The 15,185-nt window shown below is 55.1% G+C and overlaps 1 protein-coding gene across 1 annotated transcript in view; it reads right to left on the bottom strand.

Moving 5' to 3' along the window:
* Ptgis (prostaglandin I2 (prostacyclin) synthase) overlaps positions 1 to 15,185 on the bottom strand; it is a 39,158-nt gene that overhangs the window by 21,351 nt on the left and 2,622 nt on the right. The window contains exons 2-5 of the mRNA XM_005392329.2: positions 6,539 to 6,662; positions 4,351 to 4,529; positions 3,333 to 3,476; positions 949 to 1,100 (exon numbers count right to left, since the gene is read on the bottom strand). Of these exons, the coding sequence (XP_005392386.1) occupies positions 949 to 1,100; positions 3,333 to 3,476; positions 4,351 to 4,529; positions 6,539 to 6,662 (599 nt within the window). The remainder of the gene's footprint in view (positions 1 to 948; positions 1,101 to 3,332; positions 3,477 to 4,350; positions 4,530 to 6,538; positions 6,663 to 15,185) is intronic.

Here is a 15,185-nt window from a genome sequence, read left to right as displayed (position 1 = left end):
AAATGCATAATTCTGTGTGTGTGTGTCTGTGCGTGCATGTGCGTGCGTGCCTGTGTGTGTAGGAATCTGTTTAGAGAAAGCGTTACCAGGGTATACTCCAGATAGTAATGAGGCTTATCTCTAGGGAGGGTTGTGGTGGGTTCCAGATGGGAGAACACGGAGAATTCTCTTATTGGTTTTTCTCCGGTACTGGGAACCGAACTCACGACCTTGCGCTTGCCAGGCAGGTGCTTTGCCACTGAGCTAAATCCCCAGCCCCCGAAAATTCTCTTATTAATCCCTCCACATTGCTCCATATGGCTTGAATTTTTTACAAGCATGAACTCCTTATAAAAAATTTTAAAACAACATTGTCTTGGTTACTTTTCTCTTGTTGCTGAGACAAAATGCCTGACATCTAACATTAAGGAAGGAAAGGTTTATTTAGCTCACAGTTTGTGCAGGTTTCAGTCCATACACGGCTGGCTCCAAGGCAGAGTGGCACACGGCAGAGGGCAACCGTTCATGGTGGGGGAAGACAGCAAAAGCAGCAAGAGCAAAAAGGGAGGAGCAGCGGCAAGCAGCCTCTTTCCCTCCCTTACACTGTGTGAAAACTACCCGCCCCAGGGCGGGTGTAGCACTCATACCTGTAATCCCAGCATTGGACCATGGATCAATCATAAACTCTAGAAGCCCACCCCATGACTGCATGAGGATTTGGGGGACATCCAGGCACAAACCATAGCAAACATAAAACAAGAAACACACACACACACACACACACACACACACAGAGCCCACTCCAGATGTGCCGAATCGCAGCTCCCACCAGGAAGCCCGGCCCTGGCCCAAGCCCCGTGTTCCCGCACTGTGCCCCTGTACAGCACCCACGGTGGGGCGTCCTTCCTCCCAGGAGGCCCCTGGTCCCCCTCCCTCATGAAGACCCTCTGGGGAGCCTGTGGTGCTCACCTGCTGACAAGGAGCCCCGAGCCAGCTTGGGGAGCAGCAGGTCGAGCTGCCGGAAGGTGTGGAAGACGTCGGCTGAGTGGGTGCGGTCCTGGGCCTGGCTCTCGGGGGTGCCTGGCGACGCCTCCACACCATACAGGGTCAGGTAGCCGGCTCTGGGGATGGCAGCAGCAGGTCAGGGGGTCCTCCCCGCACACCCCCAGCCACACTCCACGGTGGCCAAGAAGTTTCTCCTCTCATTCACCAGAGGAGCTCTTCGTGCTGCCACTGCGCTGGACGTGGGGAGTGAAGACGGACGAGAATCCCTGACGTTTGGTGCTGAAGCCGCAGCCCAGGGAGATGCACGCCTGGCTGGAGGAGGGAGTTACACGAGCTCCACATCAGCAGTGCTCAGAGCAGGAAGCAGTTCAGGGAGGGTAAGTGGTGACACGAATGCCCTGGAGCAGGGCTCTCGGGTAAGCTGGAGGGTGAGAAGGAACATGTGTGGGAGGAGCAAGAGAGGGGCTCAAGAAAGAGCAAATAGCAAGTGCAAATGTCCTGCAGCAGGAAGGCACTGCAAGTGTTGAAGGGCACCGAGAAGGCTGGCGAGGCTGAAGCAGAGGGGGTAGGGGGTCAGCGGGGTGTGATGAGGGGCACAGGTCAAGAGGGGAGACTCCTGGAAAGGGTCCAGGGAGGCTTCCTGGAGGAGGCAAACCTGGGAAAGGAGCAGGGGGAAGCGCCCAGGCAGAGGGCAGAGACCGGAGCCCTGGCACCAGCCCCAGCCTGGTCAGAGCGCTGCCAGGTGATGCTGGAGCTGCAGTGCGAGGGGACAGGGCTGAGTGTCCAAGAGGTGACAGGCAGGAGGATCAGGAGGTTGAGGCAGGAGGATCGTTGGTGGTCAGTCACAGCCCTGGTCACACAGGGCAGTGTGGGGCAGGACTGTACCATGGTGACAGAGCCCACGTATTCCCGCCCACGTGTACAACGAGAACAAAAACAAAACGAGGAACTCGGGGACCAGGAGGTTTCACCGTGCGGATGGATGGATCTTCCCCTCCACCTCGGTATCAAAACTTCGCGCTGCAGGACAACAACCTGTGCAAATACACACGCAACCCCTAGGTGGCGCCAGGCCCCACAACGGAAACCCAAACTGGCCGGGGCCAGGTATTGGAGAGCCCAGCTATGACCGGGTGTCCAGGAGGCCTCTCTGAGCAGGGCTCCTCGAGATGAAAGCTGATCGAAGGGAGGCAGGAGCCACGCAGATGGGAGGGACACAAAGCGCAAGGGCCCCGCGAGGGAGCGTGCCCGGCCTGCTCACGGGGCAGCCGGAGGCCGGCGTGCGGGGAGGAAGAGAGCTTCGGTGGGAGGCAGGGACAGGTCTGGGACGGCTGGGACAGCGCCGGTAGGAGAAGCTGCTGGGTTACCGGCAGCACCAGGAGTCGAGGCGCTGTCCTTACCCCGCTCCGCTCCTTGCTCCCAGCCGAGCCCCAGCCCCACCACCACCCAGCTCCCGAAGTCGCCCACACTGTCCCCTCCCGGTCCAGGCCGCCACTCCTTCCCTGGGTGACTACAGGTCCCCTGCACCACCTCCACCCACGGCCCTGCAGTAGCCAAAGGAAGCCCCTTCAGGTCACCCCCTCATACTGACAGTGGGGTCCAAAGCCTTCCAAGGAGTCCAGGCGCAGCGAGACCCAGTTCTGCCAGCTTCTCTGACCTCATCCCTGACCACACTGTCCCCGGGCTCGCTCTGCTCCATCCACACCGCACCTCCTGCAAGCTTCTTCCCACCCCGGGGCCTTTGCACTGGCCATTTCCTCTGCCAGGACCGTGGCACCAAGGGCACCTCGGAGTTAGGCCTCAGCTCTGAGGTGGGATCTTCAGAGGATCCTCGCTCGTTGGTCTGGCTGAAAGCGCCCCCAGATGCTGTCACGCTCGCAGATCTGCCCTCACGTTCACCCTTCTGCATGTAACGACGTCTGCCTGTTCCTTGCTGTATCCCCAGAGCCCGGGAGGGCACCCAGCTCTGCTGAACGGAGACACACGCTTGTGCCACTTTTACTACAAGTTTACGGGGTCTGAGGGCAGGTCCTGGCCCTGGGCCAGCCTCCCAAAGATCTTGCTTTGCTGATGTGTGAAAGCCAGGATTGGGAAGAATAGGAGAAGGTGGCCTCTGGCCTTGCTTGCTTCTCCCTCTGGGTGCCCACAGGGCCCCTTCCCAGCGCAGGAGCTGGGCCAGGTGAACCGGGGTCCCCAGGGCCCGGTGTCCTCCCCTGCGGGGTGCTCTGGGCATCATTCCAAGCTTGCCCCCCATCCACCAAGTGCTCTGGGCTCCCCTGGTCACTGCCCGTGGCTGGCACAGTGCAGCGTGTGGGCCCCCGCTGGGGCAGCGACGGTCCCGAGCTCACCTGAGCAGGGCGCCATAACAGAACTCGAGCAGACCCGCCTTGCACCAGTCACCAGTCGCCTCCGCGGGCTCCCCCAGCAGGACGGTGCGCAGGTTGGTGTACATCGCATCCGTGAGCGCCTGCAGGTCTCTGTGCTGCAGGGTCCTGAGGCAGGTGACCAAAGGGTGCAAATTCAGGTCCCACAGGAGCCATCAACCCTCAGCCACTTCCCCCCCAAACCTAGGGCCCTTAGCTCATGGTCCCCGCTGGAAATGGGGGCCGGTGAGAGATGGACTCGACCAAGACACCGTTATTATTACCGTCCCTACCAACAGCAGTGATTGTTCCGTTAATGTGCTAAGCACACAGATCCCCTTGTACAGGAATAACAGGTACAGATGGAGGAACACGAGCGCAGAGAAAAGGGCCTGCTCAAAGCCACAGGGCCGGTGAGAAGTACAGCTGGGGCTGAAGGCCGGTCTGCTCAGCTCCAGGCTAAACTCGACGGGACACTCCGTCCCCGCCTGGGGCACATTTGCTAGAAGAGACGGCACTAAGAAGTCAACTCTTCCCTGAAACCCAGGGAGGCTCTGCTTAGAGAGCTGAGTGTCCCCTGATCGAGGACGCTAAAGAGACAGGACTCCAGGTGAATGAACACAGCGTGAAGGACTCTGGGCTGTTAACCTGGTCCCCAGGTTGGAGGAGACCCTGTCCGGAGGGTGGCAGAAATGACAGGCCCCTCTGCTGAGTCTCCATGCTGCAGGGTCCACGCTGAGCCAAACTTCACAGCAACTGGAGGCCAAGAAATAGGGCCCTTGCTTACTGGCCAGATGGGTAGAGCCGGCAGGGCACAGCCAATGGCCAACAGCGACTCCTGCTGGCAGCGGAAAGAACAGCCGGCGTGTACCGGCTAGGGACTTGGCTTGTTTCTTTGTTTTCTCCAAACAGTTTTTACTGTACAGCTGCTGTGGGGCCCGGCACACCCAGGCCTTGGACTACCCACCCCGGGCACCCACAGGGTCCACCTCCAGCTACTCACACTTTCATCTTGGCCTTCTCGTCACTGGGGTTGTAATGCGGGAGCTGCACGCTGAAAATTCTCTCCATGAGGATGACAGCATAGGCCTGGAAGTCCAGCCTGGTGCTCGGCTCCCATGTAACCGTGTCGTAGGAGTGCGGGTCCAGGAGGACAGTGACATACCTGCCCCCCAGCAGCACCTGCGGGAGGGAGTGGCACATACACCACCACTACGGTTTATATCTAAAATGTCCCCTGAAGCCTCAAGCACTCCCAGGTGGGACTTTTGGGGGTGACTGGATCATTGGTGTGTGATACTGGTCATTAACATAATAACTGGATTAGTCCACTGATTGGATTAATGAGGTTCTGGATGCGGCTGGATGGATTTACTGAAGGCAGAAGACCCACCCTGATTGTCAGCGGCACCAACCAATAGGCTTGTAGCCTGAATGGAACAAAAAGGGAAAGGGAGGCTCGCTACTGCGGCCTCCTGCCCGCCACACAACGAACTGTTTCTCCTCTGCCATGCCGCTCTGCCTTGGAACCAGGAGACTATGGGCTGAAACCTCGCCGAACTGTGAGCCAAATAAACCTTTCCTAAACAAACCTTTTAACTTGTGGGTGTCGCGTATGTTGTCCCAGCAACAAGAAAGTAACTGAGACAACCACACAGTTCTCAGTGGTCAAGGCATCTCACATGCCAGGCACTGCCCTACAAAGGACTTGACAACGTCCTTACCTCCCCTCACCACCACCTGTGAGTACAGACCATCACTCACCCACGCAAAAGTGAGCTAAGGTGCCCCAGATTTCACCACTGAGAAGTGGCAGAACTAGGTCTGGAATTCAGAATATCTTGGTTGATGTCTTACCTCCAGCAGCCAAGACAGTCTACCTCCAGAGGGCAGCAAGTGGATGCACGGATTTGTGTATAATGGGTGGATGGGTAGAGGGATGGATGGATGGATGGATGGGAAGGATAAGTGAATGGATGGAAAGAAGGGAGGGAAGGAGGAAAAGAAGGAGGGAGAAGCCAGGCATGGTGGTACACGCCTGTAATCCCAGCATTTGGGAGGCTGAGGCAGGAGGATGGCTGCAAATTCGAGACCAGCCTGGGCTACAGAGTGAGCTCAAGGCCAGCCTGCACTGCATAGCGAGACCCTGTCTCAAAAAGACCAGAAAAGAAAAAGGAAAAGCAAGAGGAAGAAAGGGAAGAAGGGAAGGAGGATGCAAGGGCAAGTGTTGGGTAAATGCTTGTGGATAGAGTGCTAGATGAATACATGGAACGGCGGATCAGGGAATCTTATGTTGGATGAAGAGATGGATAAATGTGCAGCTGCATACAAAGATGGCAGGATGCTAAGGAGACACTGAGCAAAGAGACCGGAGGTGGAATGTGAGATGGATGGAAGTCAGAAGGGCACATGGAAGCTGGGTCGAGGGGTGGTGGCTGTTTGAGTGAATGCTGGGAGAAGGAATGGATGGAGGTATAAACAGATGTCGCCTGACATCAGATACTGAATGGATAGGTCGCTGATGTTGGTGGATAGAAGTAGATGGATAGAGAGGTGGGTAAATAAATCAAAGAATGGAAGTTAGTGGGAACTGAATTTAGGGATGAAAGTTTAATAGATGCTGGGGACATGACTGTAAGAATTCTGGGTATGCTGGGAGTGGTGGTGCATATCTGTAATCCCAGCACTCAGGAGGCTGAGGCGGGAGGCTGAGGCAGGGGGATTGTTGTGAGCCTGAGACCAGCCTGGGCTACAAAGTGAGCTCAAGGCCAGCCTGAACTATACAGTGAGACCCTATCTCAAAAAAAAAAAAAAAGAATCAAAAGAAAAGAATTCTGGGTAAATTTCAATAGGGAGAAGGATAAAGGATAAATAAATGAATGGGGGGATGAATCAGAAGATGGAACTTGGAGAGATAGAAGCTGAGGAAGGACGGAGGTCAGCTGGAGGGATGCACAAACACCAGACAGATGTTGGATGACTGCGTAGCTCGATGATGTTGTAAGGGCTGAAGGGACGACGGAAAGATGGAAGTCAGAGGAGCGCTGAGGTACAGGTGGAGGGAAGCGGGCCGGCCCTGGTGTGCACGGCTGGGCGGGCTGGCATATGGACAGATGTTGAAAGGACGGCGTACGCTGGGTGTGAGGCCGGCTGCTCACCCCCTTCCCTCCAGAGGCACAGGAGGCACTTACAGTAAAGATGTCACCGTGCTTCTCCTTCATCCTGGCGAGGAAGCTGGCGGCATCTCTTCCAAACTCCAGGGCGTGGCCCAGCCAGGGGATGCTGCCCAAGTCCAGTGGAGGTTCACCAGGTCGCCTGCAGAAGCCACAGCACTTAGCATCATTTGGCAAATCAAGGAAGGGAAAAGAGTGCCCCCAAGGGGAGGTCCCTGGAGACATGAGGGCAGGCTCCACTGAGGAGGCACTGGGCAGAGACTGTCATGGTGAGGGAGGAGGCACACAGGCATCAAGAATGGCTTTCCACAGAAATGGTATGTGCAAAGGCCCTGAGGTTGAGTTGTGTCTTCAGCAGGGAGGCCAGTGTGGCTGGACTAAAGACAGCAAGGAGAAGCCACGGGCATCAAGGCCAGAGAGGTGCTAGGGGCAGACCAGAATCTGACAGGCAGTTTTGAGGACTTCCAATTTCTCCTTGAGTGATGTCGGAGCCAGAGGAAAGTTTTGGGCAGTGAAGGGACATGAGGTGGCGCAGGTGTTCACAGGATCACGTTGGCTGTTGGGAAGAGAATGGGCTGTGCAGGGGTGGGAACAGGAGCCGGGGGAGCAGTCACCATCTGGGGTCCCACGGGATGACCACACCCCTGCAGGTGGGAGAACGCCCTGCACCCCAGTGTTCTCCGAGCCAACATGGGTCAGGGTTTTGGTCACTGCACTCCCTGTCCCACCCCTGGACACAGAAAAGGCACAGCTGGCTCTACCGGCTTCGTTGCTGCCTGGACTGTCCCTCCTGACTGAGGCACCTCGGTGGCCCAAGACCAGGCCACATCCCCAGTGCCCGCTTGCTCAGCCTGGTGCTGAGGAGGTCAGAACCGGCCGTGAGAGGAGAATGCAGCAGCAACGCTCCCCTCGCTGTGGAAGGCAGGATTCTAGGGGACCCGCCGTGACCGCACCTGCCATGATCCCTTGTTGGTGACGCACAGCTGGCTGACGCAGGTGACCTTAGGAAAAATCATTCTCCTTAATCGGCCTCTCCCAACAGGTGAACCTTTTTCTAGACTCCAATTCTTTTTTATGCTGGTTATTCATGTTTTAGAGCCTTGTGTTCAGCTCTGCTGGCTTTTTATAGCTGTCTTCTGTAGACTTGATGATTTGGTTTATTTGGCCCACTATCTGTTTATGTGTATCGTCCAAATGCCTGCTGACCTGTTTTGTTATCCTTTCTGAATAATTCAGGGGTGTGGCTCTTGGTTCCCCACTTCCACGCCCCGCGGGTCAGCCCTGGGGATGCCGGGAGTTCTGGGAGGGATCTGGTTTCCTGTCTTCCCCTGTTTCTGTTTGCTGGATTGAGGCTTGTGGGTCGTGGCAAGCTTCGTCACGAGTATTGAAACCACTTTAGTTCATGTCTACTTTTCAGCGGTGCCCCATGTGTGTGGCTGATTATTGGTCTTTGCCTCTGTCCGAGGATCCAATCACCTCCATTTCCATGAGCAAGGAAGCTGCAGTGTGTATGGCTCAGTACTTAGTTCTCCAGGATGGGCCACTGTGTTGTTAATGAACCCAAGGCAAGCCAGATATTGGCATCCAGAGAAAACCAACATAGCAATAACTACGTCACCTTGGCCTTGTGAGCCGGTGGCACCACACCCAACCACTCCCCTGACTTCTGGTCACGGCTGTGGGCAACTGGCTGGTTGCTGCTGAAACTGCTAAATTTGTGGTGGTTTGTTTGTAAATAACTGCTGCACTCACTCAGACTCACAGCGCACTGACCAGGCTCTGCCCTGTGTCACATGCCATATTGTCCTTGTCACCTATGAGGGGGGACCATGAGCTAAGAAGCCTCCATCAAGATCACAGAATGAGCCAAGCGCAGTAGTGTGCACCTGTAATCCCAGCACTCGGGAGGCTGAGGCAGGAGGATCACTGCAAGTTTGAGGCCAGCCTGGGCTACAAAGTGAGCTCAAGGCCAGCCTGAACTGCATAGCGAGACCCTGTCTCAAAAGAACCAAAACAAAACAAAATCACAGAATGAGGCTCTGAGGCTCACAGTGCTCAGAACGGGACGGGAACTCACAGTGGATCCCTGAAGTCCCTAAAAACAGGTTAGGACCCTGTCTTAGCCTTAGAATGACTGGGAATTGACAGGAAACTGACAGTATTAGGAAACAGTTGCAGGACAAAAAAAAAAAGGCCCAGGGATATCGCTCAGTGGCACAAGCACCTGCCTGGCAAGTGCAAGGTCCTGAGTTCAATTCCGGGTACCAAAAAAAAAAAACCGTTGCAGGAAAGAATGAACAAGAAAAACAGCAGAACACCGGCAATGAAAGATAAGGGGCAGAGAAAAAAAGATGAAAGGGGAAAGAGAAAAAGAAGAGAAAGTAAAGAGCCACACGGATGTAGAAAGCCCAGATGGACGGCTGGCATGAGCGAGGGGCTGAGGAGCAGCTCAGGGTTAGACCCAGGCTTAGCGCGCACGAGGCCCAGGGTCCACCCCCAGCACAACAGACGGTGAACGAGCGACCGAACGCACAAAGAACAGTCATCAAAGGACCTGGGTCGGCGGCTCTTGCAAGCAGATACACAAACCAGCCGTGAGCAGATAGAAAGATGCTCACCACCTTTTATCACTGCTGAAACACAAATCAGAATCACACTTCTGCCCGCTAGGATGGCGGCAATAAAACATTTAAAAGGAAAACAAATGTTAGCAAGGATGTGGAGAAACTGGGACCGGCACTGCGGTGGACAAGCGTGTGGCTGCCTTAATAACCAGTCTGGTCTCCTCCAAAAGTTAAACACAGACTCACTCTGGGACCCAGAGTGCAGCCCTGGCACTGCAGGCACGCGATGGCGCAAGGGCTGCCACATGGTCCCTGACAGCAGCATTGTTCATCACTGTTGTCATACAGTGAAATCAATTCAAATGCCCATTGACTGACTAACAGATGAACCAAATGTGGCATATACACACTATGGAACATTACTCAGTCATAAAAGGGAATGAGGTTCTGATTCATGCCACAGCGCGGATGAACCCTAAAATCAGTATGCTACACGAATGAAACCAGACAGGAGAGGTTGAACACTGTATGATTCCACTTAAGACAAATATGCAACTTGGGGAAACCAATAGAGACGGAAATTCAATCAGTGGCTTCAAGGGAAATGGGGAGTGACTGCAGTTGGTTTCTTTGGGGCATGATGAAAATATCCTGGAATTTCATAGTGGTACCAGTTGCTCAATCCTGTGAACATACTAAGAACCACTGAACCGAATACTTTAAAAGGGTGAATTTTATGGCTAGGCATGGTGGCTCACACCTGTAATCCCAGCACTCAGGAAGCTGAGGCAGGAGGATTGTTGCGAGTTCAAGACCAGCCCACGCTACAAAGTGAGCTCAAGGCCAGCCTGAGCTGCATAGTAAGACCCTGTCTCAAACAGAAAAGAAAAAAAGGGTGAATTTTATGGTATGTGAATTACATTTCATTAAAGAAAAATGGGAAAGAAGTGTGATTGAGACAGTGGGGGACAGGGCAGAGAAGGCGGTCAAGGAAGGCCTCCCCGAGGAGGTTCTACATGAGCAAAGAATGGAAGGATGAGAAGAGGCACGCTGGAAGGGTGCCACAGGTGGAAGAAATAGCAGGTGCAAAGACCCTGTGGTGGAGCATACTGGATGAGGTGGTCAAGACATGGGAGCTTCTGGGTGTGGTGGCACACACCTGTAATCCCAGTACTCAAGAGGCTGAGGCAAGAGGATCACTACAAGTTTAAGGCCAGCCTGGGCTACAAAGTGAGCTCAAGACCAGCCTGAACTGCATAGCGAGACCCTGCCCCCCCCCCAACCAAACAAACAAACAAAAAAAAGACATAGGAGCTGGTGTGGCTGGAGTGGAGAACATCCAGGTGAGACATGAGCAAAGATGCTAGAGATGACCCCGAGGGCCTGAATATCAAGGTAAGAGTCTGGCTTCTAGGCCAAGCGTGAGGGGACCCAGTGCAGGATTTGAAACGGGAGTCAGGAGGTGATGTTACTATAGACAGCTACGTTAGGTAGAAATTTTATAGGCAGCCACACGGGCAGGCCCTGGAGGGAGTCAGTGCAGAAGATGGGAACACAGTACAACTGTGACTGGAGGTGCATCTGTCAAAGGCCAGGCCTCCAGATAATGAAGGAATGATCATCTTTACAGTAAATTGAAGATCATACTATAATTGGTATCACGTGGTCCAATAAAGTCTAGCTAGACAGCAGTCACCCAAGTGGGTGCCCAGGACCTCCTGACTCATCTCCAAAAAAGGCCCTTGTATCAACATTACCCAAGCAGCTATACTTTGTGCCGTATAGTTCAAGCTGCCCCTGAACTCATTATATAGCCCAGGCTGGCCTTGAACTAGTGGCAATCCTCCTGCCTCAGCCTCCCGAGTGCTGGGGTTACAGGCACGCGCTACCACACCTGGCTATACTTGTAATCTTCTTGGTTGATCATAGTTTTGTCCCACATTGTACCCACCTTGTGATTTTGTATGCACCTCGTGATTTTGCTCTATAAAACTTCCAGAGAAGTGGGCTCTGTGGCAACCCACTTTCGGGTCCCCTCCTGTCCCTCAGGAGTTGTCTCACTCAATAAATTTTCTTACTCTTAGCCTCCGTTGTTCCTTACAATTCATTCTCGGATTTCAGGGAACTCGGACCTTGGTGTATCTGACCTCCAGCAGGCTGGGAGTTCCGTTTTTCCCCTGTGTCAAGGTGACTACGCTTTCAGGGGGCAGCAGCGGCGAGAAGCAAGAGGAAGGAGGGAGACGTCAAGAGACTCCTGTGACCGCCCAGGAGAGCAGGCCTGGCATCCGGGTCCCCCACTTCCAGAGCAGGCGGCGTCGGTCCACGCACAGCTGTTCAGGGGCGCACCCATCCCTCCTCGCCACCTCTCCCCCTCCACGCCTGACCCCAGCCTAACCCAAGGGGCGGGACAGGGAGAACAGCCAGGCTTGAGGACTAGGGCTGGGGGAAGATGGAGCCGACCCGGAAAAGAAGGAGAAGGACAGGAAGTGCCCTCCCCAGCCAGCCTGGAGCCCAAGCCTGGCGCTCCACGCTTGGCCTCTCCAGGCCAACAAGAGCCTTGACACGGGAATGCTGGGGCTCCCAGTGAATGCCGGGGTCCTTCCCTTCCCCTGTCCGTTCGGAGGCCCAGGGCTAAGGGGGCTCCTCCGAAGGCTCTATGGTCATGCTGGCAGAGCCTGCGCGGGACCAGCCTGTCCGCCAGTGTGCTCCAGGCCCTCCCTGCTCAGGCCAGAGCCCAGGGAGGCAGGTCCTGAGCAGGAAGCTGTGCATAAAAGGCAGGAGGGCCTGGTGGCCACGAGCCTGACTTTAGCAGTACATTTCTTAGCTTCAAATCCCAGCCAAGCTTTTTTTTTTTTTGGTCTTTTTTTTAAAGGTTTCAAATATTTATTGTTGATTTATTAGTGCTGATCACAGAAAAAGATTAAGATTCCTGATTAAGCATATCCCACTGTCCAGCCAATGGTATTTTTTAAGCTTGATATAGTGATATTGTCTTGATCATGATAAAGAGGGTGTCATCTTGTGACCTCTGAGAGGGTCATTGTGCTACAGCAGATGTGCAGCTCCTTACAGTCCCAGCTTGGTACTCCTCCAGTGTCTCCTCTTGGAGATTTTTTCTTTTTTTATCTTTTTTGAGACAGGGTCTCGCTCTCTAGTTCAGGCTGGCCTCGAGCTCACTTTGTAGCCCAGGTTGGTCTCGAACTCCCAACAATCCTCCTGCCTCAGCCTCCCGAGTGCTGGGATTTCAGGCATGCACCACCATGCCCACCTTCCTCTTGGAGTTGTACCTGATTTTATTACCAGCCTTCATTTGAATCCACTGAGGAATGGGACAGTTCTGCTTTTGCTTCTTGGCCAGGAATTATTTGATTCTGATTTTTTTTTCCAGTATTGGGAATCGAACTCACGACCTTGCACTTGCCAGGCACGTGCTGTGCCGCTGAGCTACATCCCCAGCCCATGATTCTGAAAGTCTTGTGAGAAGACATGGTTTGGCTCTGGGGCAAGAGCACGCACCCGATGTCAGACTGAAGCAGAACAGCTTTTTTGGTCTTTTTGAGACAGGGTTTCGCTATGCAGTTTAGGCCCACTTGAACTCACTTTTTAGCCCAAGGTGGTCTTGAACGCACACCAATCCCCCTGCCTCAGCCTCCTGAGTGCTGGGATTACAGGCGTGTGCCGCCATGCCTGGCCCAGGCAAGCTTTTTGCTGGCTGTGTGACAGCCTCTCTGGGCCTCAGCTGCCTGGTCTGTAAACAGAGTAACAACATTGCTGACCGTGACAGACTGAAAGGGACTAAAGGTGTCAGAGCACCTGAGAGAGCACCTGGCACTTGCCGCCTGGATGCAGCTCGGAAATGGGATCGGGAAGATTCCCGGGTGTGTAGGCTGAGCACCAGCTCCCCCCGGGCACTAGGTTTGGCATTTTCCTCACGTCTCCCTGCTTGGTAAGAATGACCGATGCGGAGCCCTGACCACGGGAAGCACCACACTAAGCACTTTCCCCACTAACACGATGCAGCCTCCCCAAACCCGTGAGGAAGAAACAAGCTCTGGCAGGCCCACTTTACAGAGGAGGAAGGGCCAGGCATGTAGCTCAGCGGCACAAGCACCTGCCGAAAAGCGCAAGGTCCTGAGTTCGATTCCTGGTACCGATAAAAAACATCACTACAGAGGAGGCAACTGAGGCAGAGCGGCTGAGTCACTTGCTCGAGGACCCACCATGGAGGAGCTGGGTTTCCATCCAGACAAGTCCGGCTGCAGAGCCCAGGCTCTGGGTATCTCCGCGCCCCAGGCCACCCTAAGTGGACACTGACATGCCACTTTGCAGACAAAGTAAGAGAGTTCAGCGACCTCTCCACAAGCGGGCCTCTGGGCTTCCCCTGAGACATCTCAGGGTGAGGCTTCCTTGCCTGCCCTTTCTTCAGCTGGCTCGGCACTGCCTGCCACGCCAAGTGTTATTCCTGAGAACTGGCCTCTTTCCCCAGAAATGTCCCAAGGTGGCACAGACAAAGGCAGCAAGCGGGAGTCCAGGCGCCCAGCCCTGATGTGGGTGGCCGCCTCCCCTGGCCCCGCTCCCCAGGCTCCCAGGCTCCCCAGGTCCAGCCACACTCCAGTGTGACTCAGCCTGCGGCCAGCCGAGGCCAGAGAGGCTCTATTTCAGAGCCTGCGGTCTCCAGCCTTGCCCGCTGACACTCTCACTCCTGGGGCACTGCCAAGCCTGGTGTGGCAGCAGAGTGAAGCTCGACTCTCCCGCTCTGCTCCTGCCCCCAGGGCAACTGTCGCCTGCTCACCCCGCTTCAGATGCAGGGAGCCCCTTCTGGTTCTCCCCCCGGAGTTCTGATTCCCAGCAGGAACCTGGAAACTGTCCTCGCTCACTCGGCCTCCTGCCTGAGTCTCTCCCGCACCAGGGACCTGCACGCCAGGCCAGGGCTGTCACCCAACTCTGGGCCCCTGGCCCGTGGCACCCTCCCCGCAGGGACATTCCAAGTGAGCAGATACTCGCTGTTCACGCAAGTACCTGGAACTGTGCCTGACGCATAGTAGGTGGCTGGCGCACGGGGTCTCCGGGAGGATTTAATGGGGGCCAGGGGGGCTGTTTTCTGCTCGGCTGGAGCTGCCCCGTTTCTGAGTAATCTGCTTAGCCTCTTCTCCAGGGCACCCCACAGGCCACCAGGGGCTCCTACCTGCCATCAACAGAGCGGCTCTCTTAGCTCGTCCACCTCCCCTTATTGCCTCCCACCGTGGGGAAAAAGCAGGGAGCCTTCTTGCTCTGGTTCCTGATTTCCTATTTTTGAAGCAGACACAGATTCAGATCATAATCACCAGAAGAGAAGGACAGCAGAGAACACACAAGGTAAGCGGACCAGGTGCAGGACGGAGAGACAGCTGGGGGCGGACGGGAGGACCGAGGCACTCGGTAGAGAGTGCACTCCTGGCTCCCAGGAAAGGGCGGCCAGATCTTCCAGTCCTTCGCGACAAGCTGCAGCCCCGAGTCTCTGTGTACGGAGCCTCCCACTTTTCTCCCTTCACGCTACGCGGTACAGACCACCGGTTTGACTGAGCCGTGGCCCAGCGTTTACCGACCTCTGCCTGGTACTGCGTGCTAGAATGAAGCAGATTCATTTGTAACCTAGAAATTCTGAATCCTACGGAGGCCCAAATCAGCCCACAAGCCACAGGGACTCCTTACCGATGCCATGTGGCCTCTGGTTCCCCAGCCAAAGGGGCTCCCACCCCAGAGACCTCTCCATGCTTCCTGCAGCAGCCACACAGCCCAAAGAGGAAGAGAGATGTACTCAGCTTGATAGAGTGGCTAGGGACTGAGAGCACACCTCTGTGAGCAACCTCAGAGCGCAGGCGGGGAAACTGAGGCCCAGAAAACAAAAGGAATACTTCTAGTACCTACACAGTAAACATTAGCTTCAGTGGGCCCAGAAAACAGAATCCCAGCTGGGGTCAGGAGTAGTGGTGCACGCCTATAATCCCAGCACTCAGGAGGCTGAGGCAGGAGGATCGTTGTGAGTTCGAGACCTGCCTGGGCTACAAAGTGAGCTCAAGGCCAGCCTGAACTGCACAGCGAGACCCTGTCTCAAAAAGACA

The sequence above is a fragment of the Chinchilla lanigera genome, unplaced genomic scaffold (assembly GCF_000276665.1).
Source record: "Chinchilla lanigera isolate Chin_1 unplaced genomic scaffold, ChiLan1.0 scaffold00044, whole genome shotgun sequence".
Taxonomy (NCBI): Eukaryota; Metazoa; Chordata; class Mammalia; order Rodentia; family Chinchillidae; genus Chinchilla; species Chinchilla lanigera.
Note: the sequence above shows the minus strand (reverse complement) of the source record. Positions and strands in the feature narration are given on the sequence as shown.